This window comes from Lissotriton vulgaris, unplaced genomic scaffold (genome assembly GCF_964263255.1).
Source record: "Lissotriton vulgaris unplaced genomic scaffold, aLisVul1.2 SCAFFOLD_727, whole genome shotgun sequence".
Taxonomy (NCBI): Eukaryota; Metazoa; Chordata; class Amphibia; order Caudata; family Salamandridae; genus Lissotriton; species Lissotriton vulgaris.
This window is the reverse complement of record NW_028245479.1, coordinates 764,011-790,159: the sequence shown is the minus strand read 5'-3', so window position 1 is coordinate 790,159 and position 26,149 is coordinate 764,011. Positions and strand designations below refer to the sequence as shown.

Sequence of the window (26,149 nt, the reverse complement as noted above, 5' to 3'; positions counted from 1 at the left end):
GTTTATATAAGCACTTGGATCCAGGTGAAATTATTTGTAATAATCAAGAAAGCAGAAAATATGCAACAAATGGAATAAGAAATTGTTGGTATTTAAGGTAGCTCGCTACTACCAGATTCGCTCATAACTTGAGTGATTTTAAAAACCGTCCTGAAGAAGGTGTACCTATCCTTTCAAGACACCAAAACGCCGTGTCGACCTTTTGGTTTTTAATGTAATTGTTTGTATGAATGTGCAATATTGAATTTTATGTACTGTAATTAAAAAATCTTTTTAATAAACTATTATTTTTATCACATATGCACATAGGATTGTTTTTGTAATGTTACAGGACTTGTATATGACATTGAGTACCCAACAAAACTGACGCTCAGCTATTGGTCAGCTGAGTCGTATTGCTGTCTTTTGACCATAGGGTTGTTCTTTGAGTCGTGGTGTGTCTCACGGGATTAGTTGGGACAAGGGACACCTCGACATAAGGGATATCCTTAAACTTAGGGACTGTTTTTCCTTTTAAGACTCTCTCGATGGCATCACGCTTCTCCGGTGATGCGACAGCAGGCAGCTCTGATGAACACATGCTTCCAGGGAGATGCGGCGAAGGCTCGCTTCTCCGTCGATGCGACGATTTCAGCTGCGGGCGCGACACGCTTCCTCTCGATGTGTCGCGCTTCCAGCTCCCAGCGACACGCAAATGTCTGGAGTTGAGATTTCCCAGCAAGGAAATTCAGAGGGGAGCTGGAGATTAAGTCTTTTGTCGGTGAGACTTCAGCAGGAGGCAAGCACAGTTCAAGCCCTTGGAGAATATTCTGAAGAGGATGAACGTCCTTAAAAAGTTCCTTCTCCTTTCCTTGGCAATAAAGCAACCACTGCAGGCCAACCCAGCAAACAGCACACTGGCAGAGGGGCAGTCAAACTCCTGCAGCTTCCTTGGTTCTTCTCCTTGGCAAAAGGTTTCTTGTTCCTGAAGTGATCTAATTTCTTGGGATCAGGGTCCCAATATTTATACCCCCAAATCCTTTGTTCTCTGAAGGCAGAGAGGCCTCTGCCTAGTCCAAACCAGTTCCAGAGCACTTTGTTTACATGACTCTCTTCTTCCTTTCACTGTGCAGTGCTGTTAGAACTGGGTATTTCTGGGTGGCTAAGGCTGACACCAAAGCCAGGCAGAAACCACCATTCTAGTCAGGGCAAGGGTGTCACACGCCAAGATAACCCCTGCTTACCCCCTTGGTAGCTTTGCACGAGCAGACCGGCTTATCCCGGAGGCAATGTGTAAAGCATTTGCACACGCACACAACAGCAACAACATCCTAGGCACACCACAAAAGGAACTCCACACAAGGTTATATAAAAATAACTTTTGTATTGTCAAAACACATCAGATAGTAATCACACAATATACATTGTGTCAACTGGCACGGGCAATATTCACAAGGGGTTATTTACACCAGGACAGGGCCACATGGGCCACTGTCAGAATCAGCACTTAGTAGAAATATCACTTAGAATAACTGTAATACCAAATAACAATTAAAGATCACAACCAGTAACCACTGGTAACAGGTAGGTACACACTACGCAATACTAATGACCATAGGCCTAGATCACGCATGGACACATAACCACTCTAGTATAAATTATACTAGGCAAAACACAACCACCTAAGAATAAAATACATTTAGGGGTATAGGTCAGAAGCATTACACATGATGCAAAGAAACATTCAGAGGTGTAGGTAAGACACATAGGGCCAGATGTAGGTGGCCGAAAATAGCCATTTACCGATCGGTAACGGCCGAATTCGGCCGTTACCGACAGGTAAATGGCCATTGACATGTAGGGGCCCTTAAAAGTTGCATTTTCGGTAATTTTACCGAATCGGTAATTTTACCGATTCAGTAATTTTACCGAATCTGTAAATACCGAGTTTTAAGGTATCGGTAAAAAATCCAGATGTTGGTACCTACATCCCATTTACCGATTTTGAAATACCGAATCGGTAAAATTCGGTAATATTCGGTATTTCAAAATCGGTAAATGTGATTTACCTACATCTGGCCTAGAATGCATAAAACACATTTAGCGGTGTCACAGGCATAATGGCATAGCACATTACGCATAACTCACATTTGGGCCTAACAGGTAAAAATACAGTAGGCAATCTCCTCACTAGTCCAAACACATTAGACTCTGCCTCCTAAGAATAAATCATGTTTGGGGCCATAACTCAGAGTGAAAACATCTCACTAGCATAAACCTACATAGGTAAAATAACCTCATAATCATAGTAACATCACATCGCGCAAAAATCACATTAGGCAATTACCATTATAAACATAGTAAAAGCACATTGCGCAAAAAAATCACATACCAGCCCCCTGGCCAACTGGCCATCTCAAGGATTGCTCAAATGCCCTGCGTCCAGAATAACAGGGCGAATGCCAATGCAGCGCCAGTCAGGGGTGCGCCACTGGCGCAAACCTAAATGTTGCAGCTGCCCACTAAGTGCTGGGCAGCTGGGAACAACAACAGGGCCTAAACGTTGCAGCTGGCACTAAGTGCTGCGCAGCTGTAGCAGGCCTGCCACCACTGTGCCATCTCTGTCCCTCTCAAGGACTCTCTCTCTCAAATTGCGCCTAAAAGGTGCAGCTGCCCACTAATTGCTGGGCAGCTGGAAAACAACAAAACTGCGACAGGGCCCTCACTGACCCTCAGGGACCAAAACTGTGCCAACTGGGAACCTTCTAGGCTCTAGACAGACATATGGGGGACCCCCTAGGCTTTTTAATACATATAGGCCAGTCAGAGCCACACAGGCTCTCTAGCCAACTAAAAAGTGCCCCCGAACTGGAGCCACGCATAGGCTCTAGACATCCAACATATGCCGCGGGGAGCACACTGGCTCATTAAACACTCATGCCCCTCATCAACCAGGCATCGGCACCACTGGCCGTGGGGACCCCCACTGGGGCTCTTAAACAAAAATGTGTCCCAACGTTGGAGCCTCGAGCTCGGGACGTCACTGGTAAAACGTGGGGGCGGCCCACTGCCATCCGGGGCCGCCCTGAATTCCCCCAACCTACGGAGCTTTAACAAGGCATCACCTCTCGGCCGCCCGTAGACCCTCCCCAGCCCTCTCTCACTCACCGGGCTTCCAGCGGGGGGGACTCCTCCTCATCGCAGCGGCAGGGCTGCTCTCGGTGCATCGGTCCAGGCTTCTCCGGACACCGCGGGCTCCCTCAGCACATGGGAGCCCAGCAACAGGCCGCAACACTCTTCCTCTGGTCGCGGCGGGGGCAGCCAGCATCTCCGGGCACATCTCCAGTCTCCTTCCTTCGCATGGGAGACCGGCAATGTAGCAAAGTCTTCACCCGGGCAGGGGGAAGCGGAAGTTGCCTCATTTAGGCCCCGCCCATGTCTTCCCTGAATTTGCCTGGCTTCCTGCCTCGGAGGGCCGCCAATGGTAGCGCGGCCCTAGCAGGGAGGCGGGCAAGCGTCTCCTCGGGAATCGGCAGTGAATTCCTCACACACAGCGCTCCTAAGCGCTGTCGGAAAATAAAGCGCTCCCAGCTCCAGAGGGCCAAATAAAGCGCTTTCAAGTGCTATAGGAATTAACATCGCTCCCCAGCGCTAGAGGCAAAAAATAAAGTGCTTCCTGCCCAAAATAAGGTGCTGGGGGGCTGCTCAAGGTCCTGGCATCATTAACAGCCAGCAAAAAGAAGTCCCAGCAGTCCTAGAAGAATAAAGATGGAGCAACACAGCTCCCCATAAGGAAAATCCTCCAGCATCCAGGGGTAGGACATCCAGGGCTGGGCAGGGCCCAGGGAGGCAAGCCTTCCCCTGGGCCCAAGCAGCAGCACGCCCCTGGCTGGATTCAAGTCAGAAACAAGAACATTTTGTAAGGGGACACAGACCCTTTTTATACAGAAAAATCCTTTGTCTAGCAGGGTGCAGGCAATGTGAGAACCAGCTACAACTGGTTATAGGGAACTCCTTTCACTGGCCAGGCTAGGGACATCAGACGCACCACAGGGGGTGGAGCCAGCATTGTGTGGGCAAAGCCCAGCCCTATTCAGGCCCAGGTGCACCCCTCCCATCACATCAGCATGCTAATCACTCCATTCACCACCGGGGCAGACCCACCCAGATTCTTGGAGCCAGGCTCACCAGCCAGCTCCAGCCAATCACACTTCAGACACAAATTACACAAACATGCCAACTTCTAGAAGGGGCACTTCTACACTAGACACATTCATGCCGCATACATCATTGCGCAGCATTCAATCTCACGAGTTCACACATACCAAACTCGACCCTGCACTCCCCACACATCAGGAAATACCATGGTCACACATATTCCCCATGCATTCCTATGGGAGGGCAGGTCACTCTCACCACACACACAGAGAGTGCACGCACTTTACACTGGACCACAGTGAAAAAGTGCGCAGAGACCTAAAATCACCAACACCAGGTTACAGAAACAGGCTAGGCAAAAGCAAAAAGTTTCGGTTGAACCAGCCAAAAAGGGTCAGGTCCAACAAGGGTTCAGATATCAGACGCCTCACAGAAGGTGGAGCTAGCACAGGGGAGGGACAGGCACAGCTCTGGAGCACTTTGTTGACAAGATTCCTTCTCTCCTTTCACAGTTCAGGGCAGAGACATCAGACAAGTCACAGGAGGTGGAGCCAGCATTGTAGAGGGAAGGCCCAGCCCTGTTCAGGTCCCAGGTACAACTCCTCCCTCCCATCTAGATGCAGATCTCTTTATTCACCACTGGGCTGCCCGAGCCTGTCTCCTGGAACACCCCAGCCCTGTCACTCAGAAACCCAGACAAGGAATACACAACCTAGCAGAGGCAGGCCTTGACAGTTAGGCAAGTAAATACCTACTTTCTATTTCTAATTTCAAACACGGAATATTAAAACCAACTTAACCAAAAGATGTATTTTAATATTCTGAGTTCAGGCATACTAAATTCGAATTTCTACCATGCTCCCTGAGTCAGTTAGGATTATAAAAATGTAATAATCTAACTGCCCATTCTATTTTATTTATTTTATACAGCTTGTAAAGCGCATGGTTACACTAGCAATTGTGTCCCCGCGCTATTGAAATGTTGCCGCTTCAGCTATAGCTTACATCCAGCCCAAGTAGAGTCTGTCTAAGGTATGAGTCTTAGGCTTTGGAGACAGAATTGTTTTGAGCTCTCTTCGGAATGCGGGCTCTGACGTCTCCAATCTCAATCTCATTTGCAGTTTTTTCCACTGGATGGCGGTCTGGATTCCAAAGGACCGTCCACCCATTCGCACTCTTTTGAACTTAGGAACCTGAACCTGCCCCGTGCCACCAGATCTTAACTGGCGAGTGGGCTCGTAACGTTTGAGGAGACTATGCAGGTACTTAGGGCCTTTTTCATGGAGGATGCGATGCCCTACACAGAGGGCCGTGAACATCACCCGTTCTCTGACCGGCAGCCAGTGTAGGGTTCTCAATGCTTTTTTTGCTGACGCTTTTCTAGGTAGTTGTAGGATCAAACGGGCCGCCGCATTTTGTATGCGCTGTAATCGTTGCAAGCATTTTTCACTGGCACCTAAGTTTAAGACATTTCCGTAGTCCAGCCTGGACGTTATTAAAGCATGGACCACGGATTGTCTTGTCGGCACAGGCAGAAGGTTCAGTGTTTTCCTTAAGACCTGTAGCATACCAAAACAAGTGCCTGCCACTTGTTTTGTCTGGTGATCAAAGGATATTTTGTTATCTACCCAGATTCCTAAGTTCTTGACTGGATTGCTGGGTTCGGGTAGAGCTCCCAGCTCATCCGGCCACCAGGTCGAGGTCCAAACTGATGGTGACTTGCCCACAATCAGCACCTCCATCTTGTTTCCGTTTAATTGGAGGCAGTTGTTGGCCATCCATTTGGCGAGCTCCTGCATGCATAGCGAGAAATTTGCTGCACATTGCTCCTTGGGCTGTGTCAGGGTCACGATCAGTTGTGTGTCATCTGCGTATGACACTATCTCAACCCCAAAACTGTCTATGATGCTTCCCACGGGTGCCACATATAGATTAAATAAGGTGAGGCTGAGACTGGAGCCTTGTGGCACTCCCTGTTTCAATTTTATTTCTTTAGACCGGAAAGGTTCCTGAGCGACATGGAAGCTACGGTCGGTAAGGAATGATTCCAGCCATTCCCAAGCTTTACCCACCACTCCTCCCTTTTTCAGACACTGTAGCAGAGTGTAATGAGCTACAGTTTCGAAAGCGGCGCTGAGATCAAGAAGAATCAGCTCCGCTGTCTGTCCCTCGTCCGCATGACTACGTAGAATTTCTGTGGAGGATAACAGAGCTGACTCTGTAGAGTGAAGAGCACGGAAGCCCGATTGTGAGGGGTGGAGGAGTCCGTTGGGCTCAATGTGAGCAGAGATTTGTTTATTAACGGCTTTCTCCGCGATCTTAGCGAAGTAGGGGAGTAGCGAGATCGGTCTTAGGTTCTCTAGCTTATCCCTACTGTTGTTGGGTTTCTTCCTCAGAGGAAGGACCACTGCTTTCTTCCATGTCATAGGTACCTGCCCAGATTCAAAGGATAGCGCGAGTAGGTGCCTTATATAAGGCTGCAAAGTGTCTATGCTGCCATGAAGTATTTTTGGGGTGGCAGGGTCGCTAGGAGAGCCTGACTTAATACTTCCTGCGATATGGCATAGGATTTCCCGTGAGGGCACCTGAAATTTCGTGATACAGTTCTTGTCCAGCGTGGCTGTGGGGGTTTCCAGCCTCCCCTCCCCGCCCCTGGCTGCCTCCGGGAAAGCCGAAAAGATTTTTTCTACTCTACCAGCAAAAAATTCTGCTCCCTTGTTGCACGAAGTAACAGAACCAGTCATAGGGGTAGCTGTTTGGGCAAGATCGGACAATTCCCTGCACACTAGGAACATTTCCTTCATAGAGTTTTCAGCATCGCTAATTCTAGTGCAGTAGTAGCTTTCGTGGGTTTTCCGTATCAGGGTGTGGTAATCCCTCAAACCTTTCTTGTATTCATCTCTCTCTATCTCAGAGAAGCATTTCCTCCATTTCCTCTCCAAGCGTTTGTATTCTGCTTTTTTCTCCCGCAGGTCCTTATTAAACCATGGGGCGGACTTGGATTTCCTTGCTGGCAGGTTCCGCGTCCAAGGCGCTGTGTGGTCTAGTGCCTTTTGGATACGCAAATCCATTGCCTCGCAAGCAGATTCAATTTCCCTGCCCTCGAGGGGGCCTCCCATCATTATCTCTTTGTTAAATGTCTCTGCGGAGAACTTAGCCCATTTCCTACGTTTGTTAGAGGTATTGGAAGTGTTGGTTCCAGTCTGTACTCCATTTTCAGGGACCGTAACCCTGAGAGTGACTAAAGAGTGATCTGACCATATCATGGGGTTTGGAGATGCTACCATGAGCGCATCCCAGTTAGCAAAGATGGGATCTAGAAGATGGCAATGGCAGTGGGTGGGCATTTCTGACTTTAATAACAGCTGCATGCCTTCCAGTTCCTGTATAACCTCTTGGGCTTATGTATTCAGGGGATCGTCAAAGTGAAAGTTCAAGTCACCTAGCAAAAGAAACCTCTTGTGTAATAACGCTGATTGAGTGATATTCTCCATCAGCTGGGTTGCAAACCTGGCTCCCGGCCCAGGGGGGGGGCGGTAAGCCAGGAGTCCCTTGAGGCTGTAATCATGTGAGGCTGAGATAGCGAAAAACCCAGTCTTGCTGTCCACAATGTTCGCCTCCTCTAGAGTGCAGCCCGACCGTGCTTATGTATTATAGCAATTCCTCCCCCTCTCCCCTTCTTTCTGTCTGTTCTCTGAATATCATAGCCCGTGGAAGGGCCGCCAGCACATCCGGTGCTGACGCGGCATTAAGCCATGTTTCAGTGAGGAAAAGGGCATCCTCCTGGCTGTCCGTCAGGTAGTCGTGGACTTTCATCCTGTGTTTCCCTAAGGAGCGACAATTGATCATGGCAAGATTTAGAATCCTATTCCTACACCTTGATCTGATTTGGCGTATAGCAGTGAAAGAGCAGTGCACGCATTTTCTGTTCCCGTTGTTCACATTCATGCTATGCTGACACACCTTGGCGATAGGTGGGCAGAGATTCATAAGCTCCATAGAGCTGTATTGCTTCCAGGGGGTCTTTTCAACAGGGGTAGCTGCCCCTGGTCCCGGTCAACACGGACGGGCACAGACGGGCTTGCCTTCGGCGCGCCTTCGGCGCGATGGGGACGCGCCCGCAGCGCCCGTCCGCTGCGCTCCCGTTTGGTCATTTGCTTAAATGGAGTCTTTGGGCAGAAAGACTAGGCCGCTAACCCCAATCCTGCTCAAGATGACGGCGAATCCCGCGAGGGAAGCGGGAGTTAAGTAATGTGGAAATGCGCAGATTAAAAACACCTTATTCGTATTCTAAAATGTCACAGATGCCTCAGGGGTATTTCTAGAGGATTACAGGTTGTGCAAATGCGCTAAGTATTTAAAAATCCTTATGGAGAACAGCTAGCCTTGCAATAGTGAAAAACTAAAATGGCTGTAATTCACTATTAGGACATGTTACACACACCAGAACATTCCCTACCTTATACTTACAGGCACCCTGCCCTTGGGCCTACCATAGGGGTGTCTGATATGAAGCAAAGGGAAGGTTTAGGGACTGGCAAGTGGGTGCGCTTGGCCAAGTCGACATGGCAGTGCTAGACTGCCCTTAGGCCTTGCAATGGCAGGCCTGATAGACACTTTACAAGCTGCTTCTGTGGGTGGCACAACCAGTGCTGCAAGCCCACCAGCAGCATTTTATTTACAAGCCCTGGGCACACATGGTGCACTGTACTAGGGGCTGACTGGTAAATCCAATAACCCAATCATGGAATCACCAATTAGTACATTCATTTAACATAGGGAGCACTTGCACTGTGTCACTGAATAGCAGTGGCACAGTGCCCAAAGCATATAACCAGCAAAAACATATCAAAGCAGAGGAGGCAATCTGTCAAAATGGAAGGGAGACTCACGCCAATGATGCCAGGTCTAACAAATGTAAAAAAGAAAGGGAGGCCTCCTTTGTGTGGTGATAAGGGACAAGGAGGACTGAGTAGGAAAACACAAGGCAAGTCCCTGGGCTATGTACTCACTTCGGAACCCTAGTATAGTTCGCGTGTACCAGAAACGCTATGCCCCAATGCTTAAATATACATTCGTGATTACACCATATTACACCATATTAGTACAAATTATAAAGCAGAAATGCGAAAATAAGAACCTTAAATGTTGTTTTTTGTCATAAAAAATGTACAGTTTATTACAATATTCTCAAGGTTAAAAACATTATTATGCACAGATAAAAATTAATAAAATATCACAATTGAATTAAAAACAATGAGTTTCAGGAGTCACAGTTTGTTTTCGTTGTCGACGCTGCGTTTCGGTGAATCTGTGATAACACCTTCCTCAGGACAAACAAATTCTATAAAGAAACATTATAATTATGTCTTTTAATTATAATGTTTCTTTATAGAATTTGTTTGTCCTGAGGAAGGTGTTATCACAGATTCACCGAAACGCAGCGTCGACAACGAAAACAAACTGTGACTCCTGAAACTCATTGTTTTTAATTCAATTGTGATATTTTATTAATTTTTATCTGTGCATAATAATGTTTTTAACCTTGAGAATATTGTAATAAACTGTACATTTTTTATGACAAAAAACAACATTTAAGGTTCTTATTTTCGCATTTCTGCTTTATAATTTGTACTAATATGGTGTAATATGGTGTAATCACGAATGTATATTTAAGCATTGGGGCATAGCGTTTCTGGTACACGCAAACTATACTAGGGTTCCGAAGTGAGTACATAGCCCAGGGACTTGCCTTGTGTTTTCCTGCCAGGTCTAACAAAACACAAAAGAGCACTCTGCCTTGACATCAGTAAGTCTCACCCCTGCTCAAGGAAGGGCATGTTGTATGCTCTGTCAAACTGATGCCTTTATACTTTGATCACTAACCCTTATGCCCATTAATAACAGACTTTGTCATCTGTGTATTTACCCAATATATTTGAAATGGCATTACAGAATGTTTTACGTTGCCATCAAAATGTTTCTCATTAAAACATAAGTGAAACTTGAGTCATCATGCGCCTGACAATTTTGACTTGAGGTTCTGATAATCCTTTTAGAATTGCTTTGAACAACATTTGCAGCACCATTAAAGAAAAATAACCCCTGCCCAAAGCCCTAAGGCAGGGGAAAACGCCAATGAGGCTTAGCATGTAGGCTACCAATCTAACTATGACATTGGGCCCGACTTAAAGTTTGGTGGATGGGTTATTCCATCATAAACTTGACGGATATCCTATCTGCCTTATTGCAAGTCCACTATATCCTTTAAAACTAGTGATAGGAGGGACAGGATATTCGTCACATTTGTGACGGAGCAGCCCTCTTTCAATCACCAAATCAGGCCTTTTGTTAGCAAAAACTGTTGACAGCAACTTGTCTTTACTGCTGCCCATGCAGTAGCTCTGATATCTTCGCGGATTTCGGGGAATCTGCGCCGCCTCTGTAAATATGCCATCTGCCAATTTAGTTGGTGCACATTGCTCGATCCCATACTAGTTCTGCCAAGTAATTTTCCCCCCAAAAGTTATCTTTTAATTTCGGTCCTGCAGATCACACACTATTGGTAACAGGACTATTTGACAGCCACATTCAAGATATAAATGAGACATCCACTGAGGTTCTGGAGCACAAAAATATAGAGGAACTCTTTAGAGCATATGCATTTATTCATAATTTGGCTTTGCTTTCTGTACAAAATTTAATATTTCAATTATTCTAAATAGTGGTAAACGATTAAGAATATTTGGTTGCAGAGGCACCAATCAGTAATTTAAATACATTTCTTGCTAGTAGTATTTGACTGAGAATGTCTCCTTCTGCTTCTGTAGCCTGGAGCTTTGGCAAGTACAACTCTAAAAGAAGACATGATAAAAAAGGTTGTATGTTGGAACAACGACTTCCTCAACAACGACTACCTTAACAACGCGGTCTCTACTATGACAGCGTCTTAACCATGATTTTTTTTTACCACAAATATTTATGGTAAAGGCATGCATGGTAAACGGCTATCTGTGGGTAATCTTACGACCACCCTCCCTCTCCCCCTGAGCCCTAAATACACCTCCACCCTCTTAAAAACGACCCCGATCCCCCCAACCCCCTAATAACCAACCCATACTCCGTACTCCTAAAAATGATCCCGAACCCCCAAACTCTTAAAAACTACTCTAATCTCCTGCACCCCCTGAAAACTACCCCAACCCCCCCTAAAAAGTACCCCAAACCCCTGACCATTTAACACTACCCCAAACCCCTACCCCTAAAAACTAACCCGAATCCCCCACCCTCTAAATTCTAAACTGAATCTCTCCCACCTCCTACAAACTAAACTGAACCCCTCCCATCCCCTAAAAACTAACCCGTACCCCTACCACCACCTAAAAAAGAACTTCTTAAAACTACCCCAATCCCCCGACTCCCTAAAAACTATCCCATACCCTTCCCACCCCCTAAAAACTACCCCAAACCCCTCTTACCGGTCCTCTTCCTGTCCGATGCTCCTATCTCCCTGCCCATCCCGAACACTGGAATGACTTAGCTTTAACCACGCACATGCGTGGTTAAGACTAACTCGTTGTTCGGGCAAGTTGTTGTTTGGCTTGCGTGACTCCAGAACTCGTTTTTCCTGAGTAGTTGTTCCGGATATTCCCCGATAAAAACAGGTCCGCTTCTGCAGAGATCATGAAGCCTTTCTGTCTAAGGTCTCATATTGATCAATAGTCTATGTCTTTCAGTAGTAGGACACCTCTGCATACAATTGCACTTGCAAACAGTTTTTTCATTCATTCAGGTGCCGTTAATGGTTTTAATAGATTCTTTCTTTCTCCCTTTCTTTCTTTCTTAGCCACGTTTAAGACTGTTCATCTTGCACTGCCTGCAATCTTAATGAAAGTAGATTGAGCAAGCCCTACTTTCTAAATTGCATGCATTAGTATGTTGCACACGACATGCGGTGGTCCATCGCAAATTGCTGGTGGCTCACTGTTACACTTTGAGATAGCAAAAAAGCAAAAAATGTACCCTTGTTGCTCTCTAAGACACAACCACTGATCAAGAGGTCGATCTTCCTTCCAAAGCAATGGGAACCAAAACTGGAGATGACTCCAGTCTTCATTTCACTGTATTTCCATTTTTTTAAAGTCTTATAACAAATTGACAGCCAAATGCTTGGTCTATGCATGATAGTATTGATTAAATCACTTTAGTCAGCTGCAACAAACTATTTGGTTTATAGGTAAGTTTTTATATTTTTCCAAGACATTAGCAAATTTCTTGTCTTTCAAAATTCAAGCAAAAGTTTATTTCCGATTTGGGCTCTGTTCACTGCTGTCATTCCACCACCATAAGAGGCTTTGTGAAAGCGACCCTGTGCAAAAAAAACCAAAAAAACTTCTCAAACCTTAAATCTCTTTTGTTGTATCGATAGTAGATGTTTCCCACTTACTTCAGGCCTGTTGACCAAAGTGTTTGGTGTTCGGAAGGCTCTCTGAAAAAGACCAAAGTCAGAAATCCTTTTTTTTCTCGCTTACACATGCTATCTTCCCACCGAGGCAACACCCCCTCCCCCTCAGAGCTCTTTCTGTCCCATCACTGCAGAAACCTTCTTTTACAACACGCATCAGCATACTCCGATGACCTAATCCCTCCTTCAACTGCCCAAATTTTTATTGAAGTTTCCTTCATCAATGGTTGGCTGTCAACAATTCTTTCCTTTAAAATTGTGTAGCCTTGATTTGCATCAAAGCTGCGCATGTCAAGCTCCCCGTAAAGAGTTAACCTTGAACATTATAATGTAGATAAGTATTGCCCACATCTCTGGTCTACCATTTCTCAGTAAGGTCATTAAGAAATGTGTCTTCTGGAACTGATTCAGTTGGGTTTGGGTAGGGTACAGTACAGTATGGAACGTGCACAATTAATGTTGTCATCTGTAACTACAGTGTTTGATTGTGTTAACCATCAAATTCTCCTTAGTGCTCTAAAAAATAAGGGAAGCTTGTAGAAAGCCATCCTGAAATTGTTTAATTCATGTATATCAGAGCACTTTTAAGTGAAAATTGGAGACTCCATATATGATTGGATCCCTGTATCTTGCGGTGTCTACCAAATTTAGCACCCCTCCTTTTCAATCTGTGTGTCCACTGGGAAAAATCCATAAAGGATGTTTCATCTTGATTTATCAATACACTGCTAACCCCTCAGTAAGATTCTGTAACCAAGATTAACGTTTTTTTTCCTGCATTACATACACAAATGCATAAGACAAAAGTACCTAAAATGCAATGCCTTGAAGATGGATATAATTCCCCAAATCTCAAATTCTGATCCAGTAAACAAACTCTTCTGACTTAAAATCTAAAAAACTGCTGACACCTCTACCGTTGTGATTACCACTGCAAAATCCTTTAGTTTTCATCATGGAGACAACCTAACTCTCGGGGGCACATCCAGGCCACAGTTAAGGCTGTCTGATTCCATCATCATGAACTCAAAAACGTAAAAAAATGTTCTCCGACCGCAGGATCTAAATCCAGCAGATGACACCTTGGCTATCCACAGACTTGACTATAGCTCTACCCTTCCTACTGAATCAGTGGTCTCTCCATTTGGTTTTTAAAAGATTGGCCACTGAGCTGTACACTACATTGGGGACTTTCCAACTAGTTCCAGACCTAACCAGTATGAACCATTGTGACCGTTTAAGACAAAACAGCTATGAAACAGTATGGTATGTCAATTCATACTACATGTTTACATTGTGCATTTGCTGACTGACCTTGAAACATAGATATCCGAGAACTTTTTTAAGACTATGTCACCTTAGGTGCTTATCAAGGTCATTGTTTTGATGGTTTGACACTCACATTTTTTGGCATAAGAAAATGACATGCAGCATATGGGTCAAGTGTAGACAAGGTAACCTAATAGGCTCAAAATGGAGTCTGGCCTCAGCGTTTATACGACATCCCCATCTTGTACATCTGAATAAGTTGTAATTGAGTCAAATGCATGCATATGACATCACTTTAAGGGCTCTGTTTCACAGGGGTAAAATCAATGCTCTCGGAAGGAAGACATAACATTTCATATTTTAAATGAGCCCATATAATCAGTACATATCAGCATCAAACTAGTATACACAAAATGTCATAAAATAATTAAAATAGCATGAAATGATGTGAAAAGCTTTTCACGAATACTTCTGTTAAACCTTGCATATTTCAAGCGATAAGATAAAATGCTGCATCATATAAAATACATTATCATATCATGACATCTATTAGGAAGAGCTGCATTTTGATAATGAAGCAGACTAGGCATTATACTTAATACGCTGAATTGGAAAAAATAATGCAGATTATAACAATATGAAGGTAAAAAAATAACTTAAAATAGCCTGTTGATGATTTTTCAATTTCATGCCACAGACTTTATAGTTAATTCAGGATTTGGTGCATGTTTCTTGTCAATCAGGGGGTGACATCTAGTTGTCATCTGATAATATTTCTATGATATTGTGATCACAGGCAGCATATGAGTGATGGCTGAGACAAATGGGTGATGTAGATATGTGATTGTGGCATGTGAGGTGGCTGGATCAATGTACTGGAACACTTGTTGCCGTTCTAAAGCAATGGAATTTGTACGAATACAGCTTTAAATCCAGTCACCAGACTATAGCTGATGTTCTTGAAAATGTGCACAATACTAGTTGTACTTTGAAAATCATACACACAATATTGGAAAAATGAATTGAGTATTGTGTTTGCAACAGTCTGTATTTCCGAAGCAGAAAAGTAGCCGAGTTTCAACCTGCAGCAGCTGATGATGGTTAACACTAAATAAGAACCATTATTTAACAATTCATAGTTCTTGGGGATGGACAAAATAAGAGTTGCTGCTAAGAAACAATTCAATCCAGGAATCAAAGCATTACATGTTCCATGCAAAGAAGTTGAATCGCACACTAGTGATTGACCTAGAGGATTTCTGCAGCTGGAAAAACTGATAACACACTTCTTCTTTTAAACACACGTAAGAGAAAGAAAATTTCCATGAATTAAATAGATATGAACAGTGCATTTTCTCATATCGGCTCAAGGATGAATATTTCTGGCAATCATGAAACTGAAAAGCTGTAATTGACGGAGGAACATCTCTGTGTATCAGCCATGTATTAGGTGGATTTACCCAACAGAAGCAAGACTTCCTTCATTTGCCTGATGCTTAACAAAGTGTAGGTAGATTCTTTTTTAGTCATTGCTTTTTGTGTTAGTGTCAAATATTAAGACACAAAAATGCTGCTTTGCATAGAAGTTGCCAGGGCACATAACCTGATTGAAGTGTTTGTAGAGCAGAGTGTTATTTTATTGTGGCTCTTAACTGAGCGTGGCCATACTGTTAAAAACCAAAGCGTCCTTTTAGAAGATCCAATGCTGAAGGCAGGATGTTAATTAACCCCTTCACTGCGGCGGCTATTCCGCCGCAGTGCTAAGGGGGAGGGTGGGCCGCGCGGCGCGCCCATGCTGCTGACGGAACCGCTTCGTCACTAGCCGCGGTTGCGCTGTGCTCATGAAGGAGCGGGTCCGTCACGGTCCCGCCCGCTAAATAGAACGCTCAGCGCAGGCGCGGAATCCGCGCCGCGCAGGCGTGCCGAGCGGGCTGTGACGGAACCGCTCCGTCATCAGCACAGGGCGACTGCGGCTGATGATGGAGTGGTTCCAACACCAGCAGGGAAGGGGTTAAGGAATACACTCTTTTGGAAAGTGTGTGCAGGCCATTGTCGGTAATTCTAAACATTTCTTGCAGGTGTTATCTATCTTTTGAATTCTTTCTGCATCTTCTCTTTCTGAGTATTTGTTGTATAAATGACATATAATTCCTGTTGCTATAAATCATACATTTTTAGTGGGGTGTGGTCCATATTTTCTTAAATCAGGGACAAAACTCCTTCACAGCTGGAAGACTGGCTGGAATGAGCCAACTAAAGTTGGCACAGTTTACTCACACTGTAGGTAGTAATGACTAGAGAAATGTGTCTATTAAATCGTGGATCTGGTGATTAGCTTTAGGACAAGGGCTGTTGGAAAGGAAACGATGCATGCATGTATTGGAACAATAAAGTCATGAGGCTACACCTTCAGGAGGGAAAGGTGAGGAAGTAAAAGTTTCATTCTGGATCATATCATTTGTTTCAGATTTAGAAATATTTATTTATGAATGCCAATTAGCAAACAGTTTGAATTAACATTTGGGATAGAGTTTTTGTGGTTCTGAATCCCATACAGATAGTCTGTTGGATAGTTTCATTCAGAAAAATCCTTTCTTTGGGTAAATACATACTCGGAATTGGGCTTCTTTTCCTTGAACTTGACAATATTTGGCCCCCAAAATACTTTTCAGTATTTGTTTTCCAATGCTCCTATTCCTGTGTGGCCAGATTCTGATTGCATTCCTCGTAATATATTAGTTTGTTAGTGGTAATTATGTTTTTTACAGCTGTTGTGGACATTGTGAAAAATAGAAAGCTGAAGGATGGGACCTGTTCTCACTCTGGAAAAAAGAAACTTTCTATAAAATGATTTGGATGACTATTAAAGGGCGGAGCCTCACAATTCTACCATTGTGTGTAATTATATATTTTTGAGGGATAGCTAGTTTGATGTGCATAATGATGAAAATAATAGATTTCTTTGTAACTCAATGGATTCAAATAAGGTACTTATTGTTTAGGGTGGTATGTACCTGTCCATCAAGCATCATACATTTTGAAGTTCTCATTTTCCAGTTATCTGAAATAATCCAATCAATCATTAAAACTTTCAACATCAATAATTGAAATGTCTCAGTGGGGCCTATAAACTAGTAGGAAACCCATTCCTAGACTATGCCCTCAGGCACAGGCTAAGCTGTGATACTGACAGCATAGTGATCTCCCCGAGCTCTGTAGGATGAGAGATGCAGTAGAAGTTCATGAACTTTGGGTTGTGGAACGGTTCTTTCATGAGCGTAATGCCCATTCAGCAGAAGTAGATTCATCATCAGTGTTGTCAGCCATTCTAGTATTTCCCCTTCTGGACCCACTTTGGTTCTCCTTTGGTTGCTTGTATTTGCAGCTCTAGGCTGCCTTTGTTTTGCACAGCCACACATAACACATTTATTTTGTGAAATACTATTGTAAAAATACGCTTTTGTTATTCACTAACTCCTCTTGGGATCCAGTACTCTGGAGAGTCTGATGCTCTTTTGTTACTTCTGCTGTGTTGTATAAAAACACTCTAGCCCAAGTCCCATTCTGCCGAAGTTTCTGTAGGTGATACCACTAGAAAGTGCTGCTATTTTCTTCTTTTTCAATTGAGTTTGAGTCTGAACCATTCTCTTCCCTCTTTATGCTGATCTCATTTTCTCATCCTGTTTCACCTTTTTGCTTGCTATAGTCTTCTTTACTTTGATACTAGGTTTGACCCCCTTTCCCTGCCCATTTACCATCATAGTCCTGAAAAAGACTGGAAGAGAGACTATCAGTATGTTGATACCCTTCTGGCTTTTTGATTTCATCATGCGTCCCTTAAATCATAACCACCCTAGCTGGATTCCTAAATTACTGAAGTTCCAGTCCATCAGTTCTCTCTCTCCCTCTGTTTCTTCTTATCTTCTGTTACAGATTTTTCCTTAATCGAACCTTCAATGTTGCTTTTAGGTTTTAAATACAGGTTAATGGCTTGTGTAACCAGATCACTGACACAATATTGCGCTAAACAATATTGTTGACAAAAATATTATGTCAAAAATATTGAGTCCCATGATATTGTGCCTCTATACTTATAATGGTAAGTATAAAAATATCAAACAAAATATATAGTTAACACTAGTATCATCAATATATATTGACGAAAATATAATTATTTTAAATAGAGTTTAAAGTAGTAAATGGTAAATGTTTTAATATATAAATGTAACATAATGCAAATCAAACATATTCCACCAATATTTAATACTGTGACTGTACATTATTTAGTTTCATGTTGTATTAAAAGGCACAAGTCAGCCCCTGTGGGCATATTAAACCAATGCAATGTGATGTAATTGCTCTTTTCATTATGTATTATATCCACCAAAAATCTCCTCATATCCTCCATACTAACGTTAACTCAAGTATGAATTTACGTGCAGTGTTGTAGCAAAGTTCAGCCGAAGTGGGCTTACTGACTATAGAAATTGCACTACAATTTGATGTAAATCACCATCTTATTGTTAAGTGCCACAACCTGCTCGTGTGTTGTGGCATATCAGGATTCTCTTAGGCCTACATAGGTTAGATATTATTAGCTCTCTTGCATTTCGTTTGCTTCAGGTGGTGCCTAGTGCATCTGTAATAAAATAAAAATAAAAACCTCATTAAAAAAACACATCTCATTATGTGATTAAAACTATCACTCATATACATATTATCGTCATAAGGCATTCACTTCCAAGAATCTACTAATTTCAACTATTGACATTGTTACCCTAAATGTACTGCTAATTCTTCATCAAGGTTGAGGCCAGAAGGGTATAAGGTATTATATTTAATTATTAATCTGGATTCCAGCCGTCTCAATTCTTATTCTCTATTCCCTCCTCTTTCCCTTACTGGGATCCCATCTAGCACACAGAAGGATAATAGACTGTTGTTCTGATTGTGAAATGTCTTAAAATGTCTAGCAATGGGATTCTGTTTATCATATTTATTGATTGTCCTCAGATGCTCCAAAACTCTCTTCTTTGTTTTATGTATGGTGCTACTGATGTAAAGTTTATCAGAAGGGAAGCACAATGCATACACTACATGGTCTGAGTTGCAAGTTAGATGTTTTGTTATCTTAAATTGTTGTCGGTTTTCTGATAGCTTTATACTTGGAGGGGGTTTGCACCTTGGTAGGTATAGTTAGATCTGCATTTTCATAGATGTACATTTTTTTGGTTTGCACATTTTTTTATGATTCTTTTTTATGATTTGCCGAACCATCACAAAAAAGTTCCCCAAAAAAAGGTTCACCACCTCAGTTCCTTCCTAGAAAATTTTGGGGTGAGATAAAAGGGAATCCCAAAATGCAAAATCCTCATGCATTTTCCATAGACTTATTTAGACAAGGTGACAGCAAAAACTGCTGACAGGTGTCAAAGTTGACAGGAAGCTAGATCCTGATCCACTGATTGTGCTTTTATGATTTGGCGTAAATACGTTTTGTAGATCTTGAGAAATTAAAGGACAAAAATTATTTTATATGTGGATGGTTGGTTCCATGAGAGTCTTGAGAGACTCTCACGGGAGCACCAATTTAAAAATAGGGAATTCTGATTTGCCCAGGGAGCTTTATTTCCCTTGGGTAATCTCTCAAATGGGAGTCAGATTCCTGTGGGATCAAGTGCTCTGACTGGCTGTCAGCAACATCAGAAAAAAGTTGCTGCGTGTCATTACATGACTCGGGGACTTGGTACCCTGTCCTGTCCCTAGGCCACATGGGGGAGAGCCCAGAGAGACCCCACGGGGCCACAAGGAAAAAGAATTGCCAAAAAATGCTGCAATCCTGCGAGATACTCACAGGTTCGGAAAATAAAATGGTAGCTGGGCCGCATTTAATAATCTTTTTACCTGGGGAACCCACCCACGGTGCTGTGTTCATAAAAGGGAGGGGAGCCCCATTCTCCGAGCCTGCAGAGCCCACTCCTGGGGCTGAAAATAGGTTATATGGGTCGGGCGCCACGTGGTCCCCCTCTCCAAGCCTGAGAGGCCCCAGGGAGTCCCCCCTTGGGAACGATTACTTTACAGAAGGGGGCAACGTTGCCCTGAGCAACTAATGTCCCCAGAGACCCGATGCCCAGGGAACGGGTCGCAAGCTATGTCCGGTGGAGACCATCCCCACGAAGTTGCGGTTTCCCTGAATGCACCGGTGGGGGCAGGGAAGCCTCTGTTTGCCCTCAATTAGCGGGAGCATTTTTTAATTTCCTGCAAAGTGGGAGCAGACACCAAGTCTGCTCCTAGTGGGCAAGAGCTTTACAAAAGTTGTTAAGTTAAAGTTTGTTTGGTGAGTAGCATGCTACTCCAGAACGCATTAGGGGATTAGTGTTGAATTAGAATAGTGAAATATGAAAGTAATTTGAGTGGTGGATGATATGTTAGTCAATTATTTGGATTGAGAAGGGTAGCAGAGGGATTGAAAAGGGACAGAGGTTTGCACATATATCTAGCGCTTGTTACCCCTGATGGGGTGTTGAAAAGCTTTTTCGGCGAGTAGCATGCTACTCCGGAACCCATAAAGGATTAGTGTTGAATTAGTACGGTGAAATATGAAAATATTTTGAGTGGTGAATATTAGTCAGTTATTTGGATTGAGAACGATAGCGAAGGGATAGAAGAGGGTAAAAGGGTTGCATTTCTCTAGTGCTTGCTAACTCTAATGAGGTATAGAAGCGCTTTATTCAGTAAGTAGCATGCTACTCGGAACCCATAAAGTATTAGTGGTGAATTAGTATACTGAAATTAGAAATTTGACAAGTGGACATGTTAGTCTGTTTTTTTTTCTTATTTTTTTTAAGATTAGGGGAGGGATAGAAGAGTGAAGGATTTGGATTTTTTTGGGGGGTGACGTCATAGCAGTAGTGGGCGACTTGGAATGAGTAAAAGGGATGTGGCAGGAAAGAGTCAGAGGGAAGAGTTTAGAAAGGCTTGTTTGGGGATCAGTATAGTAAAAAAGGTGTTAGATGGTGCAAGGAGGAATAGAGTAGGGGAGAGTCTAGAAAGGGCTATTTTGGGGGTCATAGTAGTGGTATGTGGTTTGAGATAAATGAGAGATCAAGAAAGGCTTGTTTTGGGGGATCAGTATAGTAAAAAAAAGGTGTCAGATGGTACGAGGGGTAGAGTAGGGGAGAGTCTAGAAAGGGCTATTTTGGGGGTCATAGTAGTGGTATGGGGTTTGAGATAAATGAGAGAATGGATGTAGAGGATATATTGATAGAGGTATAGGATGAGAAATAGGGTAGTGCATCGGAAAGAGTAGCAGAAAGAGGTTTGAGATGAGTGCGAGAGTTGCGGTAGAAGATATATTGAGAGAGGTATGGGGTGAGAAATAGGGTAGTGCATTAGGTATGCTAAATTAGAAGAAAGGAATACATATATTGATCAATAAGTACATGGAAAGGTTATAGATGAATAAAGGAAGTAAGTATATGTAGATTAAATATATTGATAGAGGTACAGGGTGAGAAATAGAATAGTGTATTAAATATGTTTTTTTAGGAAAGTAATAAATACATAGATCCAAGTACATTGAAGGTTTATAGATGCATAAAGGAAGTAAGTATAAGTAGATTGTATATGCATTCAATAAACTCAAGTGTTGTACTTAAAAAAAATATTTTTTAAATATATTTAATCGACATGTTTATTCAAAGCAATACACATATAGAGGTACACATCTATCGTATAAATAAATGCTTATATACAGAGGGATATGCTATATCTTTCTGTTTGCGTATGTGGCATATGTGGGGGAGAGCCAATTCTTGAGTCGTTTTCTGAAGATGAGGTGGTTGTCGGTGGATTTTATGTTGGGGGTAAGGAGTTCCATATTTTGTCTGCTTGAACAGAGAAGGATGTGCCACCCATGGTTTTTTTCTTGTATCTTGGGATTTTCAGCTGAGGTTCCTATGATGAATGTGTTTGGTGATTTTATTCCTGATGAAGAGCGGTCCCATTCCATGTATCGCTTTGTGGGTGATACAAAGCAGCTTGAACATGGATCTTCTGGCAACCGGTAACCAATGCAGGGCTTTCAACACAGGGGAGATGAGGTCTCGCGGTTTGATATGCAAGAGTAGTCTGGCAGCCGAGTTCTGAGTCCGTTGTTGTCTTTTCATAGTCGTTAAAGGTGATCCGTGGTAGAGGCTTTGGGCGTAATCGAGTTTGGACAGAACAAGCGAGATGGTAGCTTGGACCTTGTGTTGAAATCCCAAATGGGGAAAGATTCATTGCAGAGTTTTTATAGTAACAAAGCTTGATCTTGCTAGTCTGTCCACTTGGGCATTCATGGACAGCTTGGAGTCACTGGTCATTCAGAAGTTTCTTACTTTCTTCGATACTTTAGGTGGTGATCTAAGTTCATCAGGCCAGGCGGCAATCTATAACTCTTTTATTTTCTACTTCACAATATTTCCTGGCCTATATCATGCATCCTGCACTTGACAGTAACATAACCTCGATTTTACATTGCCACCTCTTGAACCCACCTCTTATCATTCAGCAAACAGTTAGCATTTTGTGAGCAAGGAAAGGGTTCAGTATTCCGATAAGCAGAACAATTAGAAGTATTTCCAGATTTCAGGAACACTGACGCAAGGCGAGGAGCTTTCTGGAGAAGCAGAGAAGTCCAGAGAACCCCTGTTTGACATTAAGGGACTGATTACGAGTTTGGCAGTCTCGGAGTGGGCCACCATGCCAGCGCCCCACTCAAAGATCACCAAACCTGTATGCAGACCACCCACTGTATTACGAGTAAAATCCTGTAGGGTCTCCTTAGTTTACTCACCCTAACACTATTCATGGTGGACTCATCGTCATGAAAACGTTGGTGATGAGGAAACCTCGTAATATGCTTGGTGGTGCTGCAGCGGCGCCGCCAAGCATATTACAGGTTTAAGACCACTGCAAGACTGCCAGGGATTGCGGCTCCCTGGCAGTCTTGCTCCCAAACCGCCCGCTTGTAATGCAGCGGTTGGACCACCGCTGCCGCAGTAGCCGCACCACCACTGCGTGTTTGGCGATCCCCCGGACCACCAATTTTATAATTAGCCTATAATATATTACAACATAACAGTTCCAGGGTTTGGGCTCCTTTAGTAGTGGGGATTATAGAGTTTTATGAAATGAATGTATTTGTTGCTCAATACAAAATATGCATCAAAGATGAGGAATACTGTGTGTTAGTACAACATGCATTTTTGAAAAATACCATGTTCCATTTGATTCCAGCAATGCGTCATATTTAAACTGGTACTGGGTCATTTATTCACAGTATTCTATATGGGGTGCCAACTACAGGAAATCTGACAAAGTCCACTCTACATTCTTCTACATAGTCAAGACATTAGGCAAGGGTGAGAGATGGGAAGACTTTGGAAGACTTCATATGGGCAGTGCTTAATTTGATAATACCTATGTGCCCGCTGCTGAATGGTGATATTGATCTAAAGGCATTTTGGAGTATGTAATATAGTACCCTTGTAATTCTCTTTTACATACACTTATATGGTTTCATGAATTGCTCCCATTGTATTTCCTTTTCCTAGAATATTTATTCAGCACCTTTGTCTCTGATTACTTTTTTGCAGTACATCCCTGTTGATTTTCATTTACATGCTTCATTGCACACAACACAATAAAAAAACAACAGATAAGTTGAGAATATTTTGTCTTTTTCAGTTCTTAAATGCAGTGACCTTCACCTTTATTTTTCATTTTTGTCAGACTAACCATCATGACATTTGCTCTAACTTGCAAGTCTTCCATGTGCACACTGTATTTGAAAGTTGGGCATTGCTCTCTTTTGTGCGTAAACTATTAACTGAAGCATGTCTTTTACACACACAAAATGGACTAAAACAATTTTTTTTATTTCAGACTATTTTTCGCAACACTTAGGGGAATATGAAAACGTTCTGGCTGCTTTGGAAGACCTCAACATTTCAATTCTAAAGGCTATGGACAAAACAAAGAAAGTAAGGCAAAGTTTGGTTAACCAGCTCTCTGAAGGTGGCCATAAATAAATGTAGTAATAGAAACGTTAAATGAAATAGAATCTTAATGTGCCCAGGTGACTTCTGGTGTTCATAAGGTCCTCATTACAGGTTTTGAGGAAATCCCAATTTGAGGATTAACATTTTTTACAAGAAAATTGTACTCTTGATTTACTTTTCCTCCATGCATATTACACCAGGAAAAACCTGTTGAAATGTGTACATGGAAAAGGGTTCTGTATGTTGAAAAAATGCAGGGATCGGTGTACAATTAATAATTTGTGTGGTGAAAACCTTGTCATGGGGCTGTAATCCTGAATCCTGGAGAAACTGTACCACAATACTGGTAATTCGAGATTAGGTATTAACAATGAGGTTTACGTACTGTGACTGTGAAATGTAATGCAACTGTATAGATCTGTGACCATATTCAGAATATTTTGTTTGTATTTACATCTTTGACAGACAACTGTGACGAATTTCCTTAAAATGTTTAAAGTAAAGCAGGAGTGAAGGGAGTGACTTAAATCCTAGGCAAATCAGTTTTAAGTATTACATACTGTGAGTGGTGTGATACGTATTCGTGGAAGCAAAATTGTAATAGTGCAATCTGTAGATTTAGAACATCAAAAGCACTACAGGCCTCTTTTATGCCATTTTGATGTAGGGCAGTGCAGCAAGGAACCTTGCTGCGCTGCCGTACGCTAAAGTGAAAGGGCAGGAATGCACCTAATTTAAGCAATATGGGGCATTCTTGTCCTTTGACCCTGCATTGGCTCTGTTTCGGCAACCTGGTGCCAATGTAGGCACCCTTGCTAAATGGTGCAAGGGTGCCTCCATTGCAGGCAAGATTGTTTCTGTGTCTTAAGAGACATTTTCCTTGTTCTTTGTTTGCTGCAGAGTTTTCAGCTTCCTGATCCAAGGACAGTGCAGGATCCCAGTGGAAGGATTTTAAGTATTGGTCATCAGTACACAATTAATTTTAAAGAATTGATAACATCTTAACGAACAATACACCGCAATGTACCCAACTTTAGATCACAAAGTAACTCCAGCTCAAAATTCCATGACGTGTTCAAATTGTATCAAACATCCACAAGCCTGAAGATGAATGATGAGCTACTGAAGACATCCCTGTGGCACAATGTTCAGTATTGATGTATGTTAATTCTACTAACCAAAGCATTTTATTTAAATCCTCTTCTGACAACAATGCTCCTTGCCTCAAATACTGATTCCATTGTTCTATCTGCCCATCTGTTTGAGGATGATAACTACAAAACTGACTTTCACACAATGCAGACTGGATTTTTAAATACATTGAAATCCCATCAGTTATGAAAACCGGTGATATTCCATGCAAGTACATAATATGATGTGCAGAGGTCTGTGCTAATTCCTAGGAGGGCAAGCTGGTTAATGCAATGAAATGTCCCTTTTTTGTCAAATGATCAACAGCCAACTGTACAGTTTAGAACTTTGGGTAATTCTATAATAAACTCATTGGATACTGTATGCCAAGGTGTAGTTTCGCAAACAAAACAGGTGATGGACAGAATGTGGATCAATGTCAAGGTGTAGTTTCAGCACACATAGAACATGGCCGGCAAATTGATATATTTTTGTACGCCAACTCAGTTTGCAGATTTTACCTGTGGCTAATTCTTTAGTACTTCTGAAATGCCCAACAGACTTACAATCATGAAACCAGCTCATAGAATATTGACTCAACTGAGCAAAGGGTAAATACATAGTCTATCCCTCAAGCAATAATTCAACTTTCTCAACTCCTCTTTCATTTTTCTCCAAGTTAGGCTTTCCTTATAAATAACTGTAAATGTGAAGGGACTTATGTAAGGAAAGAATCAACCCGGATAAATGCTATAGAGTGAATATTCTGCACCTACATGGCAGTACCAAAGGAAATGCAGTAACTGCTCAACCCCTCCCGTAGAATGTTATGATGCATCAGTTTCTACAATAAAAAGATGTTCCACATTTGAATGCTCAAAATAGGGGCACAAGAAAACCATTTCTTTACAAACAAAAGTGTGGTCAACTTTCAGCAAGTAATTTTGCAGAGCACCAATTGATTAATAAATCCTCTATAAAAATTAGCAAGCCTAGTAATTTTTGCACTGATTTTACAGAAATAGATGTATGCTATTGGATTGTTGTTTAAACTCAATTGTTATCAATTGGAATACCCTGAGGACTGATTGAATACAGGATAAAT

At 42.5% G+C, this 26,149-nt stretch overlaps 1 protein-coding gene across 1 annotated transcript in view; it reads left to right on the top strand.

Moving 5' to 3' along the window:
* The window catches only part of LOC147666408 (N-terminal EF-hand calcium-binding protein 1-like), an 816,258-nt gene that overhangs the window by 69,102 nt on the left and 721,007 nt on the right, over positions 1-26,149 (top strand). The window contains exon 3 of the mRNA XM_086949081.1: positions 23,798-23,895. Within this exon, the coding sequence (XP_086805207.1) occupies positions 23,798-23,895 (98 nt within the window). The remainder of the gene's footprint in view (positions 1-23,797; positions 23,896-26,149) is intronic.